The sequence below is a fragment of the Leptinotarsa decemlineata genome, unplaced genomic scaffold (genome assembly GCF_025532065.1).
Source record: "Leptinotarsa decemlineata unplaced genomic scaffold, Ldec_3_MD MMD2_tig00026314_RagTag_RagTag, whole genome shotgun sequence".
In the NCBI taxonomy this organism is placed as follows: Eukaryota; Metazoa; Arthropoda; class Insecta; order Coleoptera; family Chrysomelidae; genus Leptinotarsa; species Leptinotarsa decemlineata.
In genome coordinates, this window is record NW_027412684.1 from 18288582 (window position 1) to 18316364 (window position 27783).

Sequence of the window (27783 nt, forward strand, 5' to 3'; positions counted from 1 at the left end):
ACAACAACAAAACCATTACACATCTTCACTTTGGGAGTGATGTGTAACCTCAAACCTGATAAAAGGGTTAATAGTTCATAACCTCAACCTTTAGGGCGAAAATAAAAAAACTATCACTTTTTTTCAATTATAATACACCAGTTTCCCTGGTCATAATAACTTTTGATAATCTCTACGCTATTTATTTTCCTGCACAAATTTTCCAACTCTTTCTCATCAAAGACGTGGTAAAACCTCAGGAAAGTGTCTTGCAACTTGTTATCGGACTTGAGCTTCCAAGGCACCAGAACGTCCTTATGTTTGAACTGTGTCCTGTTAACGTGAATTGGCAAAGTTACTCGGTCCGATATAGGCACTTCCTCGTTGACTTCGTTGAACAAAATTTCCTGCTCTGCCACTCGATTTTTTCTATCCTGCATGATGTAAGCGCTCTTTTGTTTTCCTTTGTGTTGATCTTTAGCCCAGACATAAATCAAGGCTCTTCCTCCGACTTTCAGGATGCGAACCATCTCCTGAACGGCTCTCAAGCGTCTTTCCTAGAAATAATCTCAAGAATTCTGTGATAGACTTGTGTACAGACTTACTTCAGTTGCTAGATGGTGGATAACAGCTATGCTGAGACAGCCATCTACGGAATTGTCTTTCAAAGGTAATGCCAGACAGTTGGACATGAAAGTTTCAAATCCTTTCCGACTGCATACGTCAATTAGTCCAAAGCTTCTGTCGCAACCAATCTGAAACCATTTGATCATTCAGCCTAGGAGCATAAGCCTGTTACTGAAAATATAAGCCTACAACAATGAACTGAATAACAAAATACAGAAGGTATAATTCACACATATATCTACTAAATGTGTTGTTGATGAATCAAAGTAAAAAGTACTTTAAAACGCACCATCTTTTATTGAATATGATCCAAAATGTGCAGATTAAAATGTTAGATATTTATAGACAATAAAAAAAATCATTATTTGGGTATGGAGTGTGACAAATTTCTGTGTTGTGTCCAATTTTGTTCAGTATTTAAATCGATTTTATTTACTGATTGTGATACTGTTGGTCAAACTGAATGGTCAAACTCTGGTTCACAGAGCACACAACACATATTTTATATAATAATGTATAATAACTATAATACTACTATCTTCTTTTGATATTCAAAGATAGAAGCCTTATAAAATTTTTTTCTTTTCCTAATTAGTCAACACAAGTTTTTGTATTCCACTAAATTGTTATATATTCATTAAACAAAACTGACAAACTTAGATAAATTGTTAACATACAATAAATATAAAATGGCTTAACAATAAATTCTGAGCCTGAGACATCAATTATTTTCTTTGTCGAAGTTGTTTTCATTGAAAATCTCACAATGAAGTGTTACTTTAATATGCCATTTTACTTACATCAAAAATATCTCTATTCAATCCAAGATATTTTCCGTTTCCGCAGCCGACATCGACAAGCATGGATCCGCGATTGAAGGACATAACAAAGTCTAGTACATTGGGCCAAGGCTTGTGCCTTGTATCGCTGAAATGTAATGCTATGTTCTCGTACACTTTATGAACATGTTCCTTCTCCAAGTCTGACGCTACTATGTCTCCCATTTCAAGCTCTAATGATTGCTCTCTGGACGAGTCGCAGTTGGACCTATAAGAGCAATTGCATTTCCCTTGTAAAACCTTACGGAAAGTCAGCGAGACTCTTGTTCCTCTCTCTAGAGAGTTGAAGCTGCCGAGGGAATGAATAATATCAAATTTTCTAGGCGTGATGCCATGAGACCAATCGTAACGACTCTCACCTGACATTATAGCCAAAGATCTTTGAGGTAGAGTTACGCAGAAGTGCTTAGCTCCCCTTTTGAAGTCCATTACTACTGGCGACTGCAGAGACAGTGAAACTATAGGATCCTCGAAGGCGCTATGGGTGTCTACATGATGAGGAATGCCCTGACCAGGGCTGTAATGGTTGACTGTTAGCTGGTCAGGACGGAAATATTTGAAATCTGTGTTTTGCAATCGGGTCCAGAGGTAGTCACACTCGTTTGGAATTTTCTCTTCAAGGGGTTTATCTTTGTCGATGTTATTTATGTCGTATCTGAATTCATATCCAAAGTGTCTTACTTGGCGGTGTTTCATTTGGTTGGTAGTTGTTGAATCGAAATTGAACAACTTCAGTAAGTACTTTTCCTCCTCTGGTGAAATGTAATCCTTTAATATTACCAGACCCGGAGGCATTTTGTTCCAAATTTTATCTGGTTCGATAATCGGTAACTGATCTGTATATAGTAAATAAATGGGTTTATCATCTTGGGCAATATTTAATTTTCCATTATAGTATTTGAATGCTTTTTGTGCAGAATCTAGATCCCTATAAGTTACAAAGCTGCAAGATTTGCCAGGTATTAGCATTATGTTTTCTAGAGCACCATACTTTGAGAAGTGTTCATAAATGATTTCTTCGGATAATCCATTCACCAGACCGACATTGCAAATTACCAAATTCTGAAAGTTTACAATGCAAGTATATACAATTCTGTTATTCTTCATATGGGAAAAGAAGAGCTTCAAAAACAATCATATTGAAGAAATATTACTTAGTACATACCTACCTTTGTTGGAGTTGAGACACAAGAAGTGCCAGTTTCCTTGAATATAACATGTTGCAGTTTTTTCAATTTCTTTTCAGCTTTTTTTGAAATTGAAAGCAGATCCATTACCAACAATTTTCATTAAACATATAATAAAAACACCAAAACCTAAAACAGATGAGCAGGTTATAATTATACGACTTCTTCTTCTTTTTTAGTGGTTAGCAACACGTTACAGAGCCCCTTTCCAGTGTTTATGCCTCCAGGGACCAATTACATTTCTTTCAAAAAATCTTCTGTTCTCTCTTTGAGTAGTTGAATATTCTTCAATAGATATTTCTATAACTGTTGATATTTGCTGTAACTACAGCCAACTCAAGGGCTTGGTGCCCTCGAAACTGAATTTGGTTTTCATGCCTTAACAATTGTGTCACTCACAAATTGTTTGGAATATTATATATATCCTATTTCCAGTTTGGTTAAGGCTGCTCATCGTTTCGAGGTTCAACTCAGTACACCTCGAACTTCACTTTTAAGAACTCCTTCATTTGGAGAACTACGTTTATGTGAAAGAAACTTTATGAGAACGTTTTTCCAAATGGATTCAATCTCCAGCGATTGAAATCCAATGTGAATCGCTATTTTCGCACAGGCACCGGTCTTATTACGCCTTTAGGATTTTTTAGTAGTGCTTGTGTTTTGTCCTTAGAAGAAAAAAATTGTTTTGTGCATCGTTTGGGTAGAATTTCTATACATATAATTTTGACAAACTGCCTAGAGACCAACGTTCGTTTGGAGCACAATGTCTGGAGACAAACAACCATTCTTCGCAGAATGTGTAGCGGCAGATAAAATGAATAGGTCTAACAGACGGTCATTCTGAACGGTGCTGAGTAATTCTGATAACAAAAATCTTTTTGGACGGAATGTCCAGAAACAGACACCTTTTTGGTGAGATTTTTCAGAGACCACCAACTGTTTTAAGCAAAATGTCAGAGAAAAATATTTTAGTCATCTATAGGTGTGTTCGTTCATTACAAATCTGAACGCTCAATAAACTCACTTTGCTAGTCAAGCATTTGATGATGCCACCTTGTCCCAATTAAATCTGCTCTGTGTTCGGTATCTACGAGAGCGGGGAAAAAATGTAATCGGTTAGCTCCGAAATCAATGTTAGGATCAGACAGATTGTTTATTGGTCAATCATATTTTTTTTAAAAAAGGTGAGTTTTAGATATTTTTGGACAAATGATAAGTCTCTAGACAAGTCTACTTGGATATGACCAAAACATGTGTTTGTCTCCAGCCATTACTATATTTCCAAATCAACTGTTTGTCTCCTGTCATACCTATATTCCTAAGACTGTTGTTGGTATGTAGACATTGCTTATATTATTATCTAGAAAGATGTTCGTAGGCCAAAACCACTGTTATTTGAGATAACCATAATCTGTTGTTTGCCTCTAGCTAGATACTAGTGTCTTTCCAAACCTAATAATAACTCAAGAAAGACATTTCTAATTTGACTTAATTGCCTGAATGGAAGCAAAAGCCAACAACATAGAGAGATACATTTCTTATTGGAACCGCGGCGATTCTATTTTCGTTAGTCTCTATAAAACTGTTTTACATTCAATAAAATAACTCGTTTACTCTTCTTACCTGGTTTTCGAGATATTTGCGAAACTAGGCATTTTCAGAGCGTTTTTCCTGTTTTGCAAGGATTTCACACGAAGATATCCTAACAACTAAATAACCAAAATCAATTTTGTTTTTCAAAATTAACATCCCGAAAGATTTTTTAAATATCCTGATGTATTTGTAGAGCATTTCACGACGTATTGTGAAGCATGTAACTAGTTTTTATGTATATAATTTAGTTTTCATTAAATAGTCTGGTTAATCCATTTTTAAGGTTAGGTGATCAGCAATATGCTTTCAGCTCGTTCGATTGATGACTTATTTATTTTGTAGAAATTCATGTTGAATATAGAAAATACTTTTGTCTAGTTTCTATATTTATAATTTCAGCTATTATTAGTTGCACACCCAGACATAATTGAAGGGACAAATTTTCGATCAGCGACACTTCTAAATAAAACGATGTATCCGCATATTTTATCATTCAAAAAACATTTTTTTCCTTTGATTGTATTTTGGTGTGGACTATGTGAACTGAAAAAAAAGTTGTACCCGATCTGAATACCCGAACTTTTGTGAGATAAGGATTACCTTTCAACATGCAATTCCTAAGATGGGGCTACGATGTTGCAGACGTTTCCAAGTAGGAATCGAACCAACTTTCAATATCAAAAGTAGGGCTAACCGACAGTTGAGCACACAACCCGTTTTTCTCTATCTGGCTCACTTTTCGAGATATTTTGTGTTTTTGTGAAAAACTCCAAAACCAACTATTCCTCGAATATATTTCATATTTGGTCATGTCACTTCAAGAAAAAATATTAAAAACACTTTTTTTCAGTTTTATTACATATAACTCTTGGGATCACATATAAAATTAAACATGTAAAATCAGTTTTCTCCTGCATTTCAACATTCGGCCAACAAATATTCAGTTTTGTATTGGTAATGGTTATCTCCTTTTGTTCTCCGAGCTCCTTCTGGTAAGTTTAGTTAAGAAAAATATTTCACTAAATTGAAAGTAATACAAATTATGAAACAAAATTTCATAATTTTCACCAAATTAAAAAAAAGAAAATATACTATCGACAGTAATCGTGATAAAAAAGTCAAATAATTGATAATTCAAAGTCGTTATTTTGTTCTAAAAGGATATTGCTTATCTCGTGGCTCGGATTTTTCATGCGACCTATCCCTCTGATATGGTGAGATTTCCTAAAACAAAAAAAAATAATCATTCATTGAATTAATTCACATCAGGAAAGAGTATTTGTTGAAACATACTCTCGTTCGGTGGTGCTTATCCCTAGGGCCAGGATGAATAGGGGGCTCAATTATTTCTCCATTGGGTGACGTCATCATTTTGAAGGCTGTAAAAGCAATAATATATAAAATCGTTGAACTCTAAAGATTTTATTCTTCAAAATCACCTTTTTCTTCCTCCCGACGATTTTTGTCTTCCTCTCGCCTTCTTTTCATTTCTTGCTGCATCGCTTCATCAATTCTATCCTGTAAAAATGAAATTTATATTCAGGCATTATACTTCCGTAGAGGTAGAGGGCATCATAAGCGACTTTTTGATCGAAACTATTGTTTTCTTTCACTCTAAATTGTGAAAGAAATATAGAGATTTGATAACTCAAAACATTTTGTATGAGAAAAAACTACAAACCCTCTTCCTTCCCAGCTTCCTCTCTTTGCGCAGTTCCTTTTCTTCTTCCGTCAACTTTTCGCGTTTCTCTTTTGGCTTAACAGCTCTTTCTCGCTTGTCTTTTTCTATTGGAAAATCGATGAGAGGCGGCACTTTTCGTTCTTCGTGCTTGGAATTCTGCAGACAACCACGGTTTTGACATTAGAAGTATATTGTCGACTGGGAGTTGCGCCAGACCCATCATTCGATAGCATTGACACAACACACAGGTTTTCTTGACAAATTTCTATACAATAAATATTTTAAAAGTGAGAGAGGGAAGCAGCCTTTGGTATAATGAATTTGCGAAAATAAAGTAGGTACATTCTTATAGAGTCAATTTTTAGGCATTTACTCTATTAAAGAATCTTGTAATTTTCTTTTCCAATGCTGGACAATTCAAAATATTCAATTACTTACTTCTATATAAACATTTTCAAAAATTCAACTTAATTTAAATATTTCAAATTGATACATTTGAAAGTTGGTTATTAATCTAATATAAATTAGATATATGAACAATTTAATTTTTTCACACACATTTATATATATATATATATATATATATATATATATATATATATATATATATATATATATATATATATATATATATATATATATATATATATATATATAATATACTATTAATATATATATATATTAATATATTAATATATATATATATATATATATATATATATATATATATATATATATATATATATATATATATATATATATATATATTACTGTTTTTCATTGTATATTATAGTTAGTGACACTTCCAAAACTAATAACTAAAAATTAGTTTACAAACAAAGAAAATAAATGGAAAACATAATTTTTATGAAACCAAAAAGTTACAAGAATTTGAATCATCCAGTGATCAGTTTTCCATAGAAAACATAATAAGCCATACATACAAAGGAACAAGTAAGTTTCGTTGTTTATCTCGCAGAAGAGGACCCTTTTCTTTTGAATTATTTTGACTTGTATTTCCAAAAGAATCAATCCATGTGTCAAAAAACTATTCTCACTGTTTTCATTAGTGGCTCCATGAGTTTGGGCACTCCATATGAAAACTCATTAATTTATTGAAACATCTACGAAAAATTGAAAATACATGGTATCTCCATATTAAAATGAAAATACAAATTATTACACACATTTCGGAATACAATATAGTCTATAAGAGAGAAACAAGATTATTATGTTGGTACAAAAATGGACGCAGAATATAAAACCGAGGTGCTATACTCATGAAAAGAGGGATTGTAGATTCAATTATTTCTTTCTTTTCAGTTATTATTTTGTGCACCTTTACCAATATTAATAATATACATTTATTCATGGATGAATATTTTTGAACAAATAGATTATAATGAATGAACAATCTTACGAAGAGAGCTTGCTGTAAGTTTAACTCAACATAAAAATCAGAACATTCTTCAATATAAAACATTGCAAACCAGGAATAGGTATTTGATTATTCAAGAGATCATCAAATTTTTTTAGTTGTAAGGTTAGTAATAACTTCATTTCTTTTTTTCAGTTCATCTGGTATTTCATCATAAAGATGATCTTCGGGAATATTTTTAATGACTTTAGTTTGAATCGTGTGACGTGTGTACGATCATCAAAGATAATATTTTGTTCATTTTTGGTACCAGTTATCTGATAAAGCCATTATCTTGGTCTAACTGGTATTCCTACAAAATGAAGACTGATAAATAAATCAAAATTTATATATTCATGGATTTAAAAAAATACAAAATTGAAATAACCATGAAGCAAATAGTCGATACCACTGAAAATAATTTTCATTATAACCTAAATAAAGGAGCAATTTTCAGGTACATTAGTACACAAAATTTTAAGAGTATATGAAAGGGAATAGCATTGTTTATCAAAATTAATACTTGACACTTGGTGAATATTTTCAATAGCATTTCTTGATATATTCCCATGATCTGAAAAATAAATGTAGAACATCAGAGGATCTGTTCGAGTGTAATATAAACCACTGAACAGTCCAATTATCAAGTCATTGGTCGTTTTTATAAATATTGCCTATCGAATATAATAATCTGATGAAAAATAAATGTCCAGGTTTTACATTCAGTATTCTGAATAATCACACCTATACACAAAATATTGTCTGATAACTCAACCCAAATTAATATTTCCGTCTTGAACCTCTTGTCTCATCAATTGAAACAGGTACAATCTATTTCCACATAATTGGTTGTCACTTTTTCGTGAGGTTCTTTCGAGACAATTTTTATTTCATTCTATTTCATAGTATGCACCAGTTAATTTTTAAATAAAATCCACTAACCCCTATACTGTCATCTGTATTTTATTTATGTATTCATGATGTTTGTTTAATCACATTTAGGGGTCTTGACGTTTCACTTAGATAACTTTAGGTCACAGGAACAAAATATGCTATAAACATATCCTTCCATTTTATCATTCATATTCTCAGGTTTTTTATATGAGATCTCAGTGTATTAGCACTTCTAAAAGTTGTTTTTACATCATATCTGTAACAAATTCGTCTCATTAATTCAGAGAAACTGGAAATATAAGGTATGACGTTAGTTATCAAGTATGTGTCATGAATCCTACCTGGTTACCACTGCTAAGACAAGAAGATAAAGACAAAAATATGATAATGAAATACTTAAAATTATAATTTTCGGATGTCCATCAACTGAGATGTTTTTACAAAGATTTTATTACGTTTTGGAAACAATAGAACCTGCTTTTCGCAACATCAATCATTAAAATTAAAAAGGAGGGTTGATAGTTTGTACTGGAACCTCTGGCGTAAAATTAATCTTTCGAAAACACTTTTACAACACCAGAACAAAAATTACAGTCTCTCGACTCGCGTCCTCAGGAGAGGACAGTAATTTTTGTTCTGGTATATATATATATATATATATATATATATATATATATGTGTGTGTGTGTGTGTGTGTGTGTGTGTGTGTGTGTTCTGTGTATTTTATCCTCATATGAATTATTTTCACAACTTTTCGGCAAAGTCTCATTTGCCATCTTCTAGTGATGTCTGGAGTTTTTCAACTGGACTCACCAAGAAATGGTGAGGATGGTGAAACACTTTGGAATGAACAGATGTTGATAAACTTTGCACTACATTCAATTTAGCAAGAAACACTCGATCTTGGCCAATGATTATTTTTTTCTTTTGATGAATATACAGGGTGTAAACATAAGGCAAACATTTAAGGGACTATTCCTTGGACTATTCTAAGAATATTTTGTCCTTTGATGATTTTTGATAGGGCGCTTTGTACGGAGCAAAAAAGGATTTTGACAATAACAATTTATTACCAAAAACTACATGTTATGTTTCTTAATCTACAAGAACTGTTGAAAATTACTTCCCTCCGCTTAGATGCAACAATCCAATCTTCTCCCCATCGACTCCCGAACTCTTTCAAAAACACCAGGATCGTTTCTAATTGAGTTACACCCAGCAATTATCCGATTTTTCAAATCTTCCACATTTTCCACTGTAATCGGAATGTTGTTGATAGGTACCAACGGAATTGTTAGATTTTTTATTACTTAGTAGATCCAGTGTAGTACGCTATACTTTTATTTCGGCTACGTTAATAATTTTAAAACTACCAAAATTGTTATTGTCGAAATTTTTTTTCGCCCTGTATCTTCAAAGCAAAGAGCCCTATAAAAAATCATTAAAAAACAAAGTATCTGTAGAATAGTCCCTTTATTTTTTTTGACACATGTTTATTAAACACCCTGTATTTGGAAGCAATAGCTAAATAATTTATGCTTCCAACAGCGTGTCGAGAAGAGTATTGCATCTCTGGTGATTGGGAAAAGTGCTTGTTTTAGGTTTTCAACCTACTGAAATAGTTAAAAAAAAAGGAAATGAAAGTTGAATTACATTGGGATATTTCAGTAGTTTGAAGGAAATGACTTATAAGACTATCGAAATATTTTGTCTGAATATTGTAGTAGTTGAACAATAGTCACAAATAGATTCAATCCTGTAATTTTTCTTGCATAAAATAAAAACGATGATAATCTGTAGATATGAATAGAAAACTTGACGAGCTAAAATAAATACAAAGTTGTCGACAGGGTTATTCATTATCTCATAGTCAAGCTCCTGGTATTAGGTATCAAGGGTACTATATTAAAATTGATATATAGTAGCTATTTAGTAAATAAAATTCAATTTATAAAGTATGTTGGTTCTATATCATCGCAAATTTCTGTAACATTCGGAGTTCTCAAGGATCAGATATAAGTTCATTACTCTTCATTCTATTTGTTACTGATATGTCGGATGTCATACACCACAGTCATCATTAAATGTTCGCAGATGATCTCAACTTTATAGGGTGGTTGACAGCGTTTGTTTTGTGATGCAGAACTGTTAAAGCTACACTTAAGCAACTTATCTCTTTGGTGTGATATAAACGTGCTCCACCCAAATATAAATCAGTATTAGCAAATAAAATTCTCGAGAGTTGTGAAGCCTGTTGAATATTCTTATAAAATCAAAAACATTGATATGCCGTTAACGATAGAGTTCGGTCATACTGATCTACTGAGATTTGTTCAATGATTCACATACCTCAGAGGACCTGATATTCTGCTACTTTTGAATTTATCTACTTTGGTGCATTATCAGGACAGAATTGATTTCAGACTTCTTTATAAAATCTTTTATTTATTCAAAAAAAAAACTAATCAATAGAATTTATTCTACGATTTTCACTATAAGGGTTTTACAAAAACCGCGACACGTGTTTCTTCAAGCATAACTATAGTGAAAATCATAGAATAAACTCTATTGATTAGTTTTTTAAATATGGATTTTCATCAAGTATCGGCCAGTTCTATTCAATTATTTATTCAACGTGGAAAGTTAACTATTCTAGTACCTATATATTTAATAAATCAACCTACATAGAAAAAATTAAAATGAAATTGTGATAAAAAAATAAATCTATACCATGGAGAGTATATCTAAAAGTGCTCTGAGAGGTGAAAAAAATTAATTTTGGTCTCATTGGCATTTGATAGAATTTTGGACAAACGAGAATGTTTTCCATAGTTACATAGTTTGTCAAAAAACAGTGTAGCAACTGAATTTAATAGATAACCAGCTCGGACGATAATTTTAAGTATATCATTTGAGTTTTATATATTAACATTGATATATGTCTACATACAACGTTAAGTTAGTTTTAAGAAAATACTGTATTTGTATTATTCATTTTTCCTCATGTGGATTACCTGTAGACATAAATAAATAAATAACCAACATCATGACAACACGTAGAAAAGAGTCAACGAACATTATTGACAATTTACTCAATCCAGGTACAGGTATTATCACACCAAACTACCTGAGTCAACCTAAATACGCTGTATGCAGTCGTAATACCCAGTCATTGCAGATAAACTCGAGATGTATGAACCTCTGAAGAAGTTAGCCACTAGCATAAGGGTTACCAAAAATACTTAAAATCCATCAAAATGATACAAAAACAACTTCAACGTTGGTATCATAATTTTCAAGTGAATATCTAATGTACTGTTATTATATTTATCATTATATGAAGAATTTAGAAGAATCCAAGCAAAAAATTAATGTATTAAAGAAATTTCATACATATTGTAGGTACAATATAAATACGTTTGCCTGTAAACTAGATCGAAAAGTCTATTAGTCACCATCTTAATCAATAACTTAGGCAACCTTTTTTTTAAATAGAACCGTACATGAGATAGACCTCTGGCATTAAATGAATCTATTGAAAATACTATTCAAACACAAAAAAAATTCTGTCACTCAACCTAAGTTTCGCTAATCAAGTTAGCATCATCAGTATATAACTTATGAAATTGACTGAAACACATTTCGTTCACTACGGTTGTCTCGTCAACATTATCTTGGCTACCTGACTACCCAAGTACTTTGCCTCAGAATTGGTTCGAAAGGAGGGCATTCACAACATATCACAATGATAGATTTTCTATTTCTGTCTATAGTTCTTCAATTTTTGAGGCACCCCGCTCTTATTTAGTACATCATCTGCTAAATAATATGCCTTCAAAGTATCGTAATTTATCTAATCTGAAGATAAATCTCCAAGAGGCTATCCCAAATAGGCAGCTGAATTCAATGAATTTAAGCAAATTTTAATCCCATCAGTTAGTTTGTGTCATATGATTTTTACCTGTTTTTTTCGCCTTGGTTGATATCATTTCAATATGTACTTGGTCCTTTTCTATGTAATTTTGCATTTTATGACACACTAAATACTTATTATTATCAACTAAGACTGAGATTGTCTTAGACATCTCCCTAATATGCTAACCTTGTTGGGAAAACACTCGCCCAGAAACAGTATTTCAGAATTAAATAGAATCTTGTTTCACCATGTGAAAAAAAATGCTGTTGAAAAATTCTTGATAATGGTGTAGATTAGAAGCTTCGTCTCTTTTGTAATAGAACTTTTGATGTAGTTTTCAACTATTTCTTGATCATCTTTCTAACATTTCAAATAATAAGTAAGAATATGCCCTCGTGGAACATACTGTCTAGTTGAAAATTTTCTTAACAAAGAAACATCATTTATAAAAATAATAATCTGGATTGACAACTCTGATTGCCAATTCAAAAATGAAGGTGGGAAAACCTTAAGAGCTAATCACCTACCTTGAGGCTGCATTCCCATCCCACAGAATAATTACAGGGCGGAAGATTGGGCTGAGTCCGACTGAGAGCAACAGGGCCCCTCTATTTAATTAAATCGATACACATGGATGAACTTTCTTGGACTGGTATGGATGCTGCGTCTTCTTAAATGACAAAGTGATTGTATTCCTTCCACTGTTAGAGTTGTTCGGATGGCAGCAAAAACTCAGAGAAATGGTGACTTCTTCACATTATTCTGAAGCACATTCTGATATTTTTTAAACAGGATCAGACGAACTGTTTCAATGTTGTCCAACTATTTTTGATAAACATTTCAATTCTTTTTTCGTAACTCATTTAGTACTGGGATATTTTTGAAGTTTTCATTATTTTCACATCCCGTCATACTTTTCGATTCTTCTCATAATATCAATTATTTCTTTCATTCCACTGTAACCCTCAATCTCTTCCTTTTTAAAACAATTTTGTTGTTTGCATTGTGTGTTAATTTCCTTTTTATCTTTTTTATCTATAATTGATTCTCATCATAAAACAAAATAAGTATTTTGGATTGAATAGATTGCTTCCTTGAATTTTCTTCTCGGTATCGAATAGAAGTAAGAATATTCCAAGTGATAAAGAGATTTTAACACACTCTTAGGTAATCATTACTTTTCATAGTCCACATTCAATTTATTTCATCTTCAGACTCTATTTTCTTCATTTTAAAAGATATTTCATCATTCTCTCACAATCAAAATCATCTGTGATTCGTCAACGTATAAAAAAACTGGGCTCCAACTGATGTTGATAAAAAACTTTGGACTTTCCTCCTTGAGAAAACGGTGGGCTCTTTCCTTCCTCTTTCGAAACTTAGCAAATGGAATGTTTCTCGCGCACACTTTCAAAGTTCACAAACACTATTATTAAATCGACACTTGTTTTTCTGAATAATTTTATAAATTTTCAGCCCAATCTCCCAAAAATGGAACTCTTTTAGAATGGCATGGAACCCTAAAATCAGCATCGGTGTTACGTCACTTCGATACTAACCTTCGAAGAATTGTCGATTTTTCTTCTTTTGTTATCTGAAAAATAAAGATAGTTTATTTTCTCGCTAGTCCTGAGTTTATTTAATATGTTTATTCATTGCTAAGTTGTATTACATACCAATTTTAAGTTCTATAATTACACAACCGAAAAGAGTCATTAGGATAGTCATTGTTACTTTTATAATTTTGCCTTTTAATGTTTGTTTAAAAGCATTGTCAAGTAGCAGTTAAATGAATTTAGCATTTACCAGAGATCTTTTCTCATTTAGTCAATTGATGACCTATTTATTTTGTGGAAATTCATATCAAATATAGGATAGAGAAAATAACTTTTGTCTAATTCCTACAAAGATTTGTTATGACGGTATTCGGTTTATTAAACCATTGTAATGGTTCTAATGGTTTAGGGATTTTTCTATAGTGCTTGTGTTTTGTCCTTGAGAAAAAAAGAATGAAACAAGTTGTAACAAATAAAAAATCTTAGTTGAAATTAGACAAAAGTTATTTTCTCTATGATATCTTTCGTTTATTTCAAAGTGTGTCAACCACCTCTGAAGGTGGTTTTGCACATCTCTTTGATGAACCTGTTTTCATTCTATTCATTCTCATGAACGCCGCTGATCAATTATTTCTACATTCCATACCCTCATAAACATAAAAAGTTGATAAAAAAAAATCACGTGCCTTTTTCAATGAAATTAAAAAAAAAATGTAAAGAAGCATGATTTGAAGTTTGTTCAAAATTATTATTTACCTGAAAAATAAAAAAAGCAATTTAAATGTTTTTAGGAATGAATATGCGAAATTTTCTGATTGAATTTTCAATGTGAAATCTTGAAAGAAAGGTGTCTCTCTCAAATATGTATAAACAAAGAAACTATCACTGAATAATCTATAGGTACTTTAATTGAGGGTTATCAATGATCTAGTGACTAAATTCGAGGAAAAAAGAAGATAATAAAAACGAAATATGGCACCTACAACTAGGATAATTAACGGTGAAATTTTGTGCAAATATAACAAGCCTGAACCACATACAGGAATATTAACGTTGCAATGTTTCCTAAATACAATGTTCATATTTGAAGTACCTAATAAAAATCCCCATATTCTGAAAGAAAAGAATACATCCACAGCTTTCAAAAACTGAAAGGGGAGTTTGGATAAAATTAATGGCAGAATATTCACCTGACTAAAAATCCAAAACCAAAACAGTTTCAAAAGATGGTGATGTTAACTTGACCTCACAAATAAATCATATGTAACCCACCGGGTTACATACAAATATTGCAAGGCTTACAAAATACCAAACAAAATAAACTGTTTCAATGTGACCACTTGACGAGTTAGAACCATTAAATCATTACTTATAATCGGCTACCAGAAACAATGAAAAATATCTATTAGAGACTAATAGATATATTTTATTGTTACTGTTACAATTATTTTTGAGCAATTTTTATTTTCTTTTTTATATGATAAATTCAAATTCCTAATATAAAAAGGGTTTGTTTTTTAAAGTAAATAGGGGAATAGTTCAATAATACTCTCATTTATAGTTCCACTGTTACATGTTCGTTGTTGCATACTCCATTAGAGTTAGAAATCTTTGGTATCTAGACCAAAGCAAACAACAAACTTTTATTAATCAGATCAAGAATGCATAAGTTTTTCACAGAAAAAAACTGCTATTACATTTGAGTTTAAAATTTTTATTTTTGAAATGTCTGGAAGGGAATAGGAGTCTCTGGATTTTCCTTTTACTTCTATTCGTTACAAATTTTATCCTAGCCTATATGAGCCTTCAACATGTTTCTTGTTAGTAATATGAAAATATTTTCAAATAATTTTATACTTTTCAAAAATAAAATTAAATTTCGTTATTCCGATCTTTGTCACTAGTTCAATAAATTTTTGAGTATTTACACTTCTTATTACCGTACATGTCATACTTTAGCAATGAATAAACTTGTATTATTCTATTAGTTTTTACAGGTCTATATTATATATTTGTGAAATGAATTACCTCTTTCTGGCTCGGGTTCCTGGCTGAGTCTCCCTATATTAATGCTGCCACCAGAGGCTAGCTCTCGCTCGTCTCTCGTCTCACGATAATAGTGGCCCCCACTGCTCCTCTCGTCATAATATCTGTCAACTTGCTTTTCGCTCGAGTGTCTGGCATCTTCCTTGGGGCTGGTCAAGGCATATCTGTCGTCATGCAACTAGAGGAGGCAAAAAATCAATCAAAATATGAAAATACTTGAAATCATTGCAAACCACTCACCCTACTGTACTGCCTATCGTGCCTATCTTGTCGGTCTTCCTTGTTACTGGTTTTTTCCTCCCTCCTCTCCCTACGCTTATCTCTGTCTCTTTCTTTCTCCGGATCATCCTTTTTTTCAGTCCTGTGTTTTTCTTTAGGTTGTTCGTCTTTATGTGATTTTTCAACTCTTTCCTTTGAAATGGGTCTAGAAGTATAACAATAATATATGATATGTTTCTTTAATATTTCCAAACAAATTACATTATCGTCTCAACTGAAGGTACTTGGTTTTTCGTTGTTGTTCTGGTATCTTCAGGTACTTGACGTGCTGTCCTTTTCTCAACTTTCTCTTTTTCCTTTGACGTGTCATCTGAAAATATAAAAACCCTTCTGAACATTTTTCAGAATCACAGTCGATAATCAACACACTCAACATGAAGTAGCGCCACCAAAGGATGATACTAACTTGTTTAGCGTCGAGAAAGAGTATTTTTGTTCTGGAATTTTCAATGAAATGAGTTGCTATTGAAAATTAGCAGTCGAGTTGTAAACAAACTGATTCAGTTGCTATTTTGAACAACAATGCAATTTCTGAAGCTATTGAATCTCGGGCCCAATATTATTGATAATTTATATAAGGCTGAAATGGTGAAACACATAACAAGGATCTGACTGGTCTAAACATATTGGTATACAAATTTAAATACCAGAATTTGCAATCTAACATGGCAATACAGTTGATGAAATCTAAGTACTTTGGGATTAGGGTTCATCTAAATTTAGATGGATAGAACAGAAAATAGTGATGATTACCGAGGAAATAGATCTTTTTTTCAATGGTGGCCTACTAAACATTCAGCCAAAATGGCAGAATTGAAGCATGGGAATAATATTCAAGGTCAAAAATTGAACATTGGACAGAAGCTGTGCAGATTTACATTACAGCTACACCCCAGTCAATACACTCAGTCTTCCCGGCGAAATTATTTACTATTTTGTGATGTGAATGGAACAATAATTGGAGGCCTCAACAAAATGAACAGATCTTGAGTAATACTGAGACTAGACTGAAAATGAGGACTGATTATTAACTGCTTCAACAATAGCAGGGATCGGCCGTGAATAATTATTAAAGTCAAAGGACGCTGTTCATTTAGAGGAAACTTGCACAAAATAGAACTATATAACTTGTATGCTGCAAACTATGCAGAGATTAAAAAGATGCTTGGTATATTTTATATGCATGTCTAGAAAATCAGACAAACAAAATCAAAGAAAGCACCTGCACAAATAATAAAGAGAAAAAGATTGAGCCTATGAGACCATGAGTGCTGCTCTCAAGCAGAAAAAAAACAACTAACTTTTGAGTTTGTTATTAACTAACATACCTTTCGGTTCCCCATTTTGTTGTTTGTTATTGTGTTCACCTTCATGGGTCTTTGCAACCTGTAATGAAAAACAAATATGATAGTACAACTTTAGCACTTCCGATGTTTTTATTTCCTACCTTTTCCTTATCTAAAGGTATATGAAAATCGCTTTCTTTTATCATCTGCCCACTGGACATCCTTTGCTTAAGCAACCCTAAATAGCTGCTGGAAAGTGTGAACAAATCCTGTCGGTTATTCTTCTCTTCATCACGAACTTTCTCGACCCTCTTCTCAATAAATTGGCTCAGTTTGAGGAGGATGGGAAAATGAGAAATGATCTTGATGAGAATTATCAGCGAATTCCTAATTTGCACGTAGAGCTTGGACTCCAGGCAAGTGACCATTGCCTTGGCCAGTTTGTAGTGCCATTTGTGACACACGTGGCGGTAATTCTCATAATCAACGTTGTCCAAATTGTCGGCGTGCTGATTATTCTTTCTGTACTTAGTCACGAAGCCTGGATAGTTGGCACACTCTTTTTGAAAGGTTTCTTTTGACTTGTGCCACCTCATGACCGTTTCCAGCATGGCAAAGAGGAATCTTCCGTAACGCATAGCCTCGTTTTCTGTGCAGGAAGTTATCGAGTAGGTCACATCACAAAACAGCTGTCAAAAAAGTTGGTTTGATTAAGATTTGTGTCTATAATTGAAATTATTATTCATGTAAGTGTCACATTTTTCTGAGGATTGAACCTTTATTAAAGATTCTCTACAACTACCAGAAGAATACTGACCAATCAGTCGGGTCACATCTTTTGTGTGGAAAGTCACTATTTGTAGTGTGCTGTTGGAAATTTTGAATTTGTTTTCATGTTTTACATTCCTTAAGTGTCATTTGAATTTTAACTTTGAAAAATTTGTCATTTAGAAAATTTTCTCAAGACAAACTATATTTTAATTCATTGATTAGTAGTAATTTGCTGGGATTTTTGTAAATATACAGCCAATATAAAAATATGTTACAATATTGACTTACTTATATCAATAACATTATTTTAGATAAAAAAATTATTCATATTTGGGTAAACACCAAATCACTCTCATAATTTATTACGGACTCTTCCTCTTTATTTTCACAAATTTAATGTACCTCAATTCTATTATGTGAGCATATGAAAAAATCACTGTAAATATTAAAAAATTGTACACCGGCTGAAGGACTTCAGTTGATGACCCTTTGGAATTCACCAATAAATGACATTATTATTATTATTATTTGAATTCATTCACCAACACATAGCAAGCCAAAAAACAAAGTAAAATGCTTATAACTTAAAATACTATTGAAATATTCTTAATTTTTTTAATTGAAAATTATAAACTATAAAAATTATTTCATAATGAAAATTTCTCAACTTCATATTTGAATCTAGGTTGATTTTGAATTTTGGAATTTATAGCTCATTTTATATTGTTACATACTCATGTTGGATAACTGTTAAATATATTCTTCTATACGACTTTTCAAAAAATTGATGCAATGTAGAAAATATAGATCTCTTTGTGTTCTTTTTCGGAAATGTTATGACAACTTTTAACGTAATTAGTAATATTGAATAGAAGACATAATTTATTTTCAGCTATGAAAACTGTGTGCCAGTCAGTTACTTGACCCCAACTATATTGTGGGACATTTGAATAAAAGCCAAAGGATAGTGAAAGTTAATTTTTTTCTCGTCCAGGTATAACTTCATCAGAAGAACAGCAAAATAAGCTTTGTTCAATTTTGAACAAATATACTTAGTAACTGGAAGTTATATTTCAATGAAATTATTGCAATCATTAGTAATTCCAGGCAATCTTAGTATTTGAAATAAAGTCAGGTAACTGACGGCTCAATTCAATATTTTGTTTCAATGAAGAAAATATATCTCCTTCATTTTTCCTGCTGCTGTATACACCAAGCAGTATTTTGTCAAATTTTGTCACTTTTGTAAAGTTAGTTTTCGAAAGAAAAAAAGTCACTTACCCTATCATAAAACAGAAGAGTAGAGAAATTGGGAGTCTTGAGCAAATGAATGGTATGAACAAACTTGGCACAATACACAGCATCAATCTGCGTAAAAGTGCACCTGGGGAAGATGCAAAGCTGCAAGAATCTGGTGATCGCTTCATTCTTAGCTACTTTCGCAGACTTCGATACAAACCAGTTGTCCTTCTCCTGCTTCAACCTGTACATAATCTTATCAACATGCTCGCTCTGCTTCTTCTTCTCGTCTTGCAGCTTCTCAAATAAAGTCTGATAACGTTCCTGCTCTTTCTTCCCTTTAATGCCACTCTCCAAGTTGAGCAGAGACTGAGTTTTAACTTTATTAATGACTTGCAGATATACGTCTTCTGGCACATACAAATCATACATGGTCAACGACCAGAAAGTAGATAGAAATTGCGGAGAAATATCTTCCCATACACGGTGAGGATGTAGAGGAATCAGAGAAGTATGCACTGGTTCCATTATTTCATTTATTGCTTCCACGTATTTTTGATTCTTCAGTGAAGAAGACATTTTTTTGTAATTTGGGTCCGATTTGCGTATTTGATCATACCTTTGCTGAAATATACCATCAATTTTACTAATAAAGGTGTACACAAAATATATATCAACTTACATTAATTGCGTGATTGAACATGGGCCTGGCCAGGAAAAACGCCACCTCTAAGGGAATGTGATAATCGATCAGCATACTTTGTATCGAGGGAAGTTTGTTGATGTACTCCTCCACGGATAAAGTGGAACCTAAGAATGTCCCGAATTGTACCAAAGTATCTTGGCATTGATCCGAAAGCTTGCCGACCAGTTTCAAATGACTCTTTTGTGTTTCTTTGTAAACGACACAATAGTTTTGTTGTGCCATCAACAAGCACAAGGCGACGGCCAGGTCGTTTTCTGCCATCGCTTCCTTCAGCCTTAGAGACGATTTTTTGGTATTTCGAACTTGGCTGAAGTAGCCAGCCTAGGGAAAAACAAAAATTGTATGAGAGAATTTGGAAACAATGAACAGAAACAATTTTAAAATATTGCAAAAAATATACATTAATATAAACGTTTGTTATGAATAAATTATATTATGAAGAATACATTGTTTTTTACAAAGAAATGTGCTAGAATATTCATGAAATTTTATGTCACAAAGGATTTGATCCATACAGTAAACTCCCATAGATAATTGAAAGTAGTCAAGAATATTTTTATATTAAAGAAAGATACAATTTGCCAAAAAATTCAAATAATTTTTAATTATTATTGTTTCTATGTTACTGTTAATTATGTGATGCATGTTAGTAATATGGATATAATGAAAATGTATTGCTGTTTCTCATTTCTAATATAGATTATTATCACTTAGAAACAACACATTCAAAAGAAGATTTTTACATGTTGGCATTGATAATTTGAAACTTCTCTGCACTCAATTGTAATAAAACATTATTGTTTATATAGGAATGTAGGCTTTCACGGCTGGCGTCAATGTTTGCAATGGTTTTCGGGTTTTGCCGTGGTCTTATTTGGTTACAATCTCCAAACATTTCAACTGCAACTGCGGCAGTCATCTTCAGTGGCTTGGCCGAAGTACTCTTATTGACGTATGAACAGTTTCAGTTGACACGTCAAGAATAGTACTTCAACCATGCCACTGAAGATGACCGCCGTAGTTGCAGTCGAAACGTTTGGAGATTATAACCAAAGAGGACCACGGCAAAACCCTGAAACCAAATCAAATCAAATCAAAATATGCTTTATTACCCAAGATATAAACATCTTATTGGCAAAGTCTAGTAAAGTAAAACATGTATAAGGGACAATTAACAAATATAAACTATAAAATAATGCTTAAACACCGGAGCAGAGTATATGGACAGAACAATATTAAGTCCAGCTGAACAGCTACAAATATAAGTACATGAATTTATGAATATTAAGTAAACGTAAATATATAATTCTACATAATGAACATTGATAGCCATTTTGTGTTGGTTTCAATAACTTGTTTACACAAAGCTACATGTCAATTATTCGATAGAGCCTTGGTAGAATTCGTCCACACTATAATAGGGCCTCCCAACAAGGTATTCTTTCACTTTCTTTCTGAATTTCTTTCCATTATATATTCGCCTTAAATTAATGGGAAGGTGGTTAAATAACTTCTTGCTATTGAAAATAATAGAATTTTGTGTAAGGGCTAGAGAAGGTGTGGGAAGGGAAACGGAGTAAGACTGACGTGTACTATAAGTTGCGGTGTTCCCAAATTGATTTTTATATTTTTTGTGGATAAGACACACTGTTTCCAAAATAAAAAGACATACTAAGGTCAGAATTTTTTGCTTCACAAATAATGGGCGGCATGAATCCCTGTAGCTAGCCTTGCATAAATATCTGATGGCTCTTTTTTGTAGAGAGAATACCATATTGAAACGAAATTTTGCACAATTTCCCCAGAAACAAATTCCATAACGTAAATAGGATTCAATTTGTGCAAAATAAACTGATCTTGTGATAGTAGTGTCCAACTCTCTTGCAACAACTCTCACTGCATGACATCCTGCTGCTAGTCTTTTACATAAGTAGTCGACATGGAAATCAAAATTTAGATTTTCATCAATGAAGAGCCCTAAAAATTTGTTTTTCTCCAAATTTTCAATTTTTACATTTTCCAAGTGTATTTCCCCATCCAAAGCATTATTGCTCATTTTCACAAAGTGCAATTATTTGTGATTGAAGCCAGATAACATATTACATTGCTTCAATTTGGCCTGCAGTTTGTTATATTTCAGAAAACATTTGTGGAGTAGAGAATTCATTGTTCTTGAATAGTTGGAACGGAGGTACATGATGGTTTTACTATTTCTTATATAGCAACTATGAACATCATACTGGTATAGAACAAACGGCTGGTACGGGTAATCCTTTTGTTATTTTGAATATAAATATCACCGAAAAGTAAAACAACATGTCTCTTACTGATAACCACTCAAACACATTAAATGTTGTTATGGTATATCGATTACACCTCAGAATAATTCACAAACCTCTATTTAGGAGTTTCTGTATTGATGCTAAAGAGTGATTTTCAAGCAGTGAAAATAACGTTGGACAACACCCACATTGAGGTTGAATTATTCTTTTGACTAATGTTAAGAAAGTTAAATATTTATTGATATGGATACAGAAAAATAATTTTTGTACAATTTTATTAGATATATAATGGAAACGTTGTTTGAGGCTCAGAGTATCGTCATTGGAGAATGGCAAAAAAATCATTATCACTACCAAATAAAAACTTAAAATTATAGGGTGCATATTCAAGTAACAAACTCAAAAGAGTCACTTTTCGCTGATGATTACAAATTGTATCGATAAATTCATTTTTCCTTAGAATTTTAGTGTTGGACTATATTTTTATTTTATATTTACAATTTCCTCTTTATGTGTATTGTATATATTTTTTCGCAAACTTGTTTTGTCATTATGAGTAATTCTTTGGACAATGAAGCATATTAATCATTATTTAAATAGGCAAGTAACTTCCAGCTTTGAAGTAGTTCCACATTTTGAAGTAGTTAATTCATATGCATCATACCTCAGATTTGAGCAGCTCTCCACCAGCAAGAGCATTTAGCTGATCCATAGTGAGATCTTCAGCAGCATCCACGCCGGCCATTTTCTGCACTACTTCCTTCAAGATCAACAAATCCAAGCTAAAACATACCTTTTTCTATTAAGAAATCACAAATCGTAGATTTAAAATCACCTCTTCTGTGCTTTGAGCTGGTTTGCAACGAATTGCAACAGTCCTGTCAACTCGATGGTATACTTTTTGTAGACTGCTCCACAAAAGCTTGATAGACTCTGTAGCCAAGTCGAAATGGAAGTACTGTCGTGCTTCACACGCTTTTTTTCGGCATTCGCAAGTGATTCGATCAAGCAAAATCCCAAAACGTCATACGAGAGGTTAGTCAAGTACTTGAGGGAATCGACAACAGGATTTATCAGATTGTTGTAGACTTGGATCTGGAGGAGAACATAATCGAAGAGGAATCCTGGAGAACAGTGTGTCAGTTTTCCTATCAGTCTACCAACAGGTTTCACATTTTCTTTGCTGACTCGTTTCATGATGTTCTTGATCTGCTTCTCCGAGTCAGCCCGCTTCCTCAACAGCTCCGGGTACAAATTGTAGGTCTCGTTTTTCCACCTCGAGTACAAACAGTACCGAATCTGATATGGGTACAGTTTGAGAAGAGTCCAAATCTCCTCGGCTATACAACAGTTACAATCCAAGTAGGAGAGAGCAGGCAGAATGGTCTCGTCTACCAAAGATAGAATGTCGTTATACAAAGAATCGCAATTAGGTGGAGGAGACTTGGCATTATCGATTCCATACGAAGCTAGAATGGCTTTGGCCATTCTGACTATCTTGCAAAGCAACACAGGGTCGTAGCGCAGTGAAGAACCCAGCATAAGGAGCATCGGAATAGCTGTCTGTCGAAGGTCTAAGGGTGTTTCGGCCTGCTTGGGAACCATCATGCCATCGTGGGGTGGAGTGGGTTTCCTCGGTATTTTTGAGCTCAAGACCCCATACCTCAATAATTTATCGATTATTAAATTGATAAGTATCCCAAAGAAACATTAATAGATGAATAAACAAATTTGGTAGTCCATTGTTTCATTACAAGAATTCTGAAAACAGCTATTACTATATTTGAATGATTATGGTCGATAATGTTTGTTGATGAATGTTGGAGATTCAAACTTCCATTATTTACAAAAAAGTTAAGATATGATGATATATCAAAAATATTAGGACCAAAATATTTAGATGAGTCAGAAACATAGGGATCCAAAACAAGCACTTTTCCCAATCACCTGAAATACTATAATTTTCTTGACGTGCGTTTCTCCACCAACTCGATAACTCTTTCAAAAGTCTGAAAATAGCAAAGTGTGGCATGAGAACTATGGACAGGTCCCATTGTTTACCTCACTCTGTAAAAATTTGCAGAGACATGAAAAAATGTCCCGCACATTTCTACCCAAAATCACTAATGTGTATCGAAAAGTGCAAGAATTCTCTTTCAGGTATAAATTGAAACTAATTTTAGAGTAAGGAATTAATTTCCTTCATTTCTTCAAGACCCCAACTTGGTTGGTGAATCACATATTGAGTGTTTGTTGCTTTTCTGATGATTGGGGAAAGTGCTTGTTGTATTCATTCATTGTATTCATTCATAAGAATACTTATTAATGAAAAACAAACAAGTGTAACCGAAATGGAAATTATTGAATGGGTTCAGCAATAAATAATTCAATAAAAAATGATTCACTATTTTCTCCTACTAGATTTCAAAACTATAACACAACAATTAATATTCCATTATTATATCATTAATATTCATGATGGTACATTTAAAACTTCTGAAAGGGACTCAATCATAAATGATTGGAATATGTCCGTACTATCTAAATAATAGACATAACTTTCAATTTTGTCTTTCATCCCTTTGGTAGTTCAAGCTAGCAAAATGTGTACTGCTCCACTACTGATAAAACAATGAACTTTTGCAAAGGCGACAATGAACAGAATTGCGAAACATGAAAACCACTTACTCTCTATAAACTGGTTCGATTATATGATGGATCAGCCCGCATAAAGAAATTGCTATTGGTTCATAACCAACAGCATAGCGATCCGGCAAACTTTTTATCAAGATCTTGGCACTCTCCCAATCTCCAACCATCAACAGTGCCTCGCATAACCCGAGTTTCTGATTACCTACATATTTGTCATTATCAGTATCAGGCTCTTCGGGTGATCCCTCTTTTTCTTTATTATTGAGGCTTATTACTTGAAGTTTCCGAACATACTCTCTGGCAACTTTCATATCCTTTTCGCACTCCTTCACCAGAACTTTGTCTTCAGGATATAACTAAAAAGTTCTGTCATGAAATGACTTATTCAACAGGTCAATATGAAACTTCTTACCCAATAATAAATGTCTTCGAGTTTAATTATTCCATGCTGGAGTAGTTGAGCTGTCAAAACATAAAGAGATTGAGGTATATTCTGTTCGTTGTTTTTTAAGAAAGCAAATTTTGTTGACAGAACTTCGCTAATAATTCTAGGATCATTCATGTAATAATTGATTAACGGAACAAATATCCTAGCTTCGTTTGGTTTATTTTCAAAGCTTTCCAATATCACATCCAGTACTCTATTTGGATCCAAATTGAAACAACCTGAAATATTGTTCATATAAAATCTATACAAAAAAATATATGATTTAGATTGAGAACATGTAACTTTCTTGAGGAGGTATCAATTTTTCTTGGTATCAATTTTTGTGAATAGTAGTCTTATATTTTCCCTCTCAAGAAATTAATGAAAGTAATCAAATATTCAATTTCAATTTTTTCTGATACTTACCAATCAATGACTGCACTATGCTAATCAATTCTTCCGGAGAAGTACTCTCGGAATTCCCATTTGCCAATTCTGTTACCAGTTTAGCAAAACCTTCACATTCTTCTCTGAACAGATTAAACTTGCGTTGTTTATAACTGAAAAAGGTTACTCATAAATTAGGCAATTTGAATGAAAAATAAATTTGCAACACCTCAAATCAAAACAATTGCCATTAAAGAGAAATTGTGTCATCACATCTTAAAACCTTTGTTTATAAACTTTTCAACAAAGGCAGTCTTGACATGATAATTTTTTAGCACCCCACTTCAGGAACATATTGAATGTTCAGATGAGTGCAATCATACATTTCTGGAATACTTACTATAATTTTGTCTTGACCTTAATGAACTTTGAGTAAAATGAGTTATTTTTCAAAACTCCCACCTCCTGTAAAGTATCTATCTCTAAGCGCTCTTTTAATAGCTTGTCAGATAAGAACTGAAATAAAAAAATTAATATTTTTAAAATGCCAACAATAAAATAAAAATATTACTTTTACCTTTTCACATTCTTTAACAATTGCACAAAAATTACTTCTATCTTTAGAATCTTCACTGTCAATTAGTGAGGTGTTAGCATCTTCTAAATTCAACACATCCAATATAATTGAGGGAATATCAGGATGAAGAGTCTGAAAGTAAAAAATGCAACTGTGAATCACATAGTTTTTCAAATTTCAGTGAAATATCTCACCACTAATTCCTGCAATGTAGATACTACTGATTCTTTTTTAATGACACCTTTGATTCCTTTATCAACTAATTCATTAACATATTTAATAATATTGGTTGGTTTTCCACTTTTGTCAAGTACTGGATTCCTCGTTTCATCTTTAAGCAGTGGAATACAAGTTTTGATACTGAAATTCAAAAATAGAGTAAATTGTTTAGAATAAATCTTGTTTGTAACAACTGGTAAATTCAAAGTAGGGTTACGTTAACGTGTACTCAGTTACTTCTATACAGATCCTGCCCCTTATTGAAAAAGTCACCTTTGAAAGGCTTGGAGTGTGTGGTTGTATGGGTATATATGTGAAACAAATACATCTCTCAGAAATATTTGATTCAATAAATGAATTATATTAATGAAATGCAAATTAACTGCGCGAGCTTTGCATATGATCGACCCAGTAGTCACTCCCAACAAGGCAAAAAATGTCCATATATTTTAAATCATTGAAAAAAGTATCAACAAAAAACTCAAGCCAACGTTTTAAAAAGATTTTATGTATTGAAATCATTTCAAATCAAAGGAATAGCGATACGTATTGGTTACAGAAGATTTATATGTTATTAGAGCTGCAGTTTCTCGTTTTTGTCGAAAAACGTAGTTCGCTATTTAACGAAGGTGAAGAAAAATATTGTTATCATTTATGTTCAATGAAGATATTTTGAATACATACAATTCCTGCTTTCCGTTTTTATCCCAGTTTTTCCAAATATCGTTGCCGAACGATCCAGCCATTTTCGCACTCAAACGATAAACCATAAACCGGATAATGAACTGTCAAATGTCAAAGCACAATGTCTTCTTCTCTTTTCATCTGGCCAAGAAAGATAGGGTAACATTCTTCAACCTCAATACATCATGAACAAAATAACAAATATGTTTTATCTACTAAAACACCTATATATATATATATATATATATATATATATATATATATATATATATATATATATATATATATATATATATATATATATATATATTGATCCATAGGATTCATCTATTGATCCACTGAAAACGTTATTGCGTTTTTTATTGGTCGAAGCAATCCATTGGAGTTTTTATGTTGATATGGATAAAACATATACATCATAATATATCTATGGTAATATTCAGTTATGTCGATGTTTCTCTCTCAAATTAATCATTTTTAGTAGATAAAACATATTTGTTATTGTTCTTAATGTATTGAGGTTGAAGAATTTTACTCTA

General features: G+C 32.5%; 2 protein-coding genes across 3 annotated transcripts; both read right to left on the reverse strand.

Annotated features, from left to right (window-relative positions):
* Positions 1-109: 109 nt before the first annotated feature.
* Positions 110-2784, reverse strand: LOC111508982 (tRNA (carboxymethyluridine(34)-5-O)-methyltransferase alkbh8). Of its 2 annotated transcripts, none has more exons than XM_023164643.2 (4): positions 2615-2784; positions 1407-2507; positions 585-734; positions 110-536 (listed from the first exon to the last, which is right to left on the reverse strand). In XM_023164643.2, the coding sequence occupies exons 1-4, from the start codon at positions 2717-2719 to the stop codon at positions 114-116; spliced, it is 1779 nt and encodes a 592-aa protein (XP_023020411.2). In that variant the 5' UTR covers positions 2720-2784; the 3' UTR covers positions 110-113. The 2 variants fall into 2 exon arrangements, with proteins under 2 accessions (XP_023020411.2, XP_023020412.2); XM_023164644.2 differs by having other exon boundaries at positions 2611-2749.
* A 2276-nt stretch (positions 2785-5060) lies between these two features.
* On the reverse strand, positions 5061-27380 carry tho2 (THO complex subunit 2-like protein). Its single transcript, XM_074181430.1, has 22 exons — positions 27245-27380; positions 26536-26701; positions 26342-26473; positions 26165-26280; positions 25804-25937; positions 25363-25616; positions 24987-25306; positions 23134-23961; positions 22963-23080; positions 19993-20337; positions 19353-19934; positions 17462-17989; positions 17343-17400; positions 16216-16324; positions 15976-16159; positions 15718-15913; positions 13693-13727; positions 5907-6062; positions 5665-5743; positions 5519-5604; positions 5391-5449; positions 5061-5217 (listed from the first exon to the last, which is right to left on the reverse strand). The coding sequence occupies exons 1-22, from the start codon at positions 27328-27330 to the stop codon at positions 5187-5189; spliced, it is 4602 nt and encodes a 1533-aa protein (XP_074037531.1). The 5' UTR covers positions 27331-27380; the 3' UTR covers positions 5061-5186.
* Positions 27381-27783: the final 403 nt, after the last annotated feature.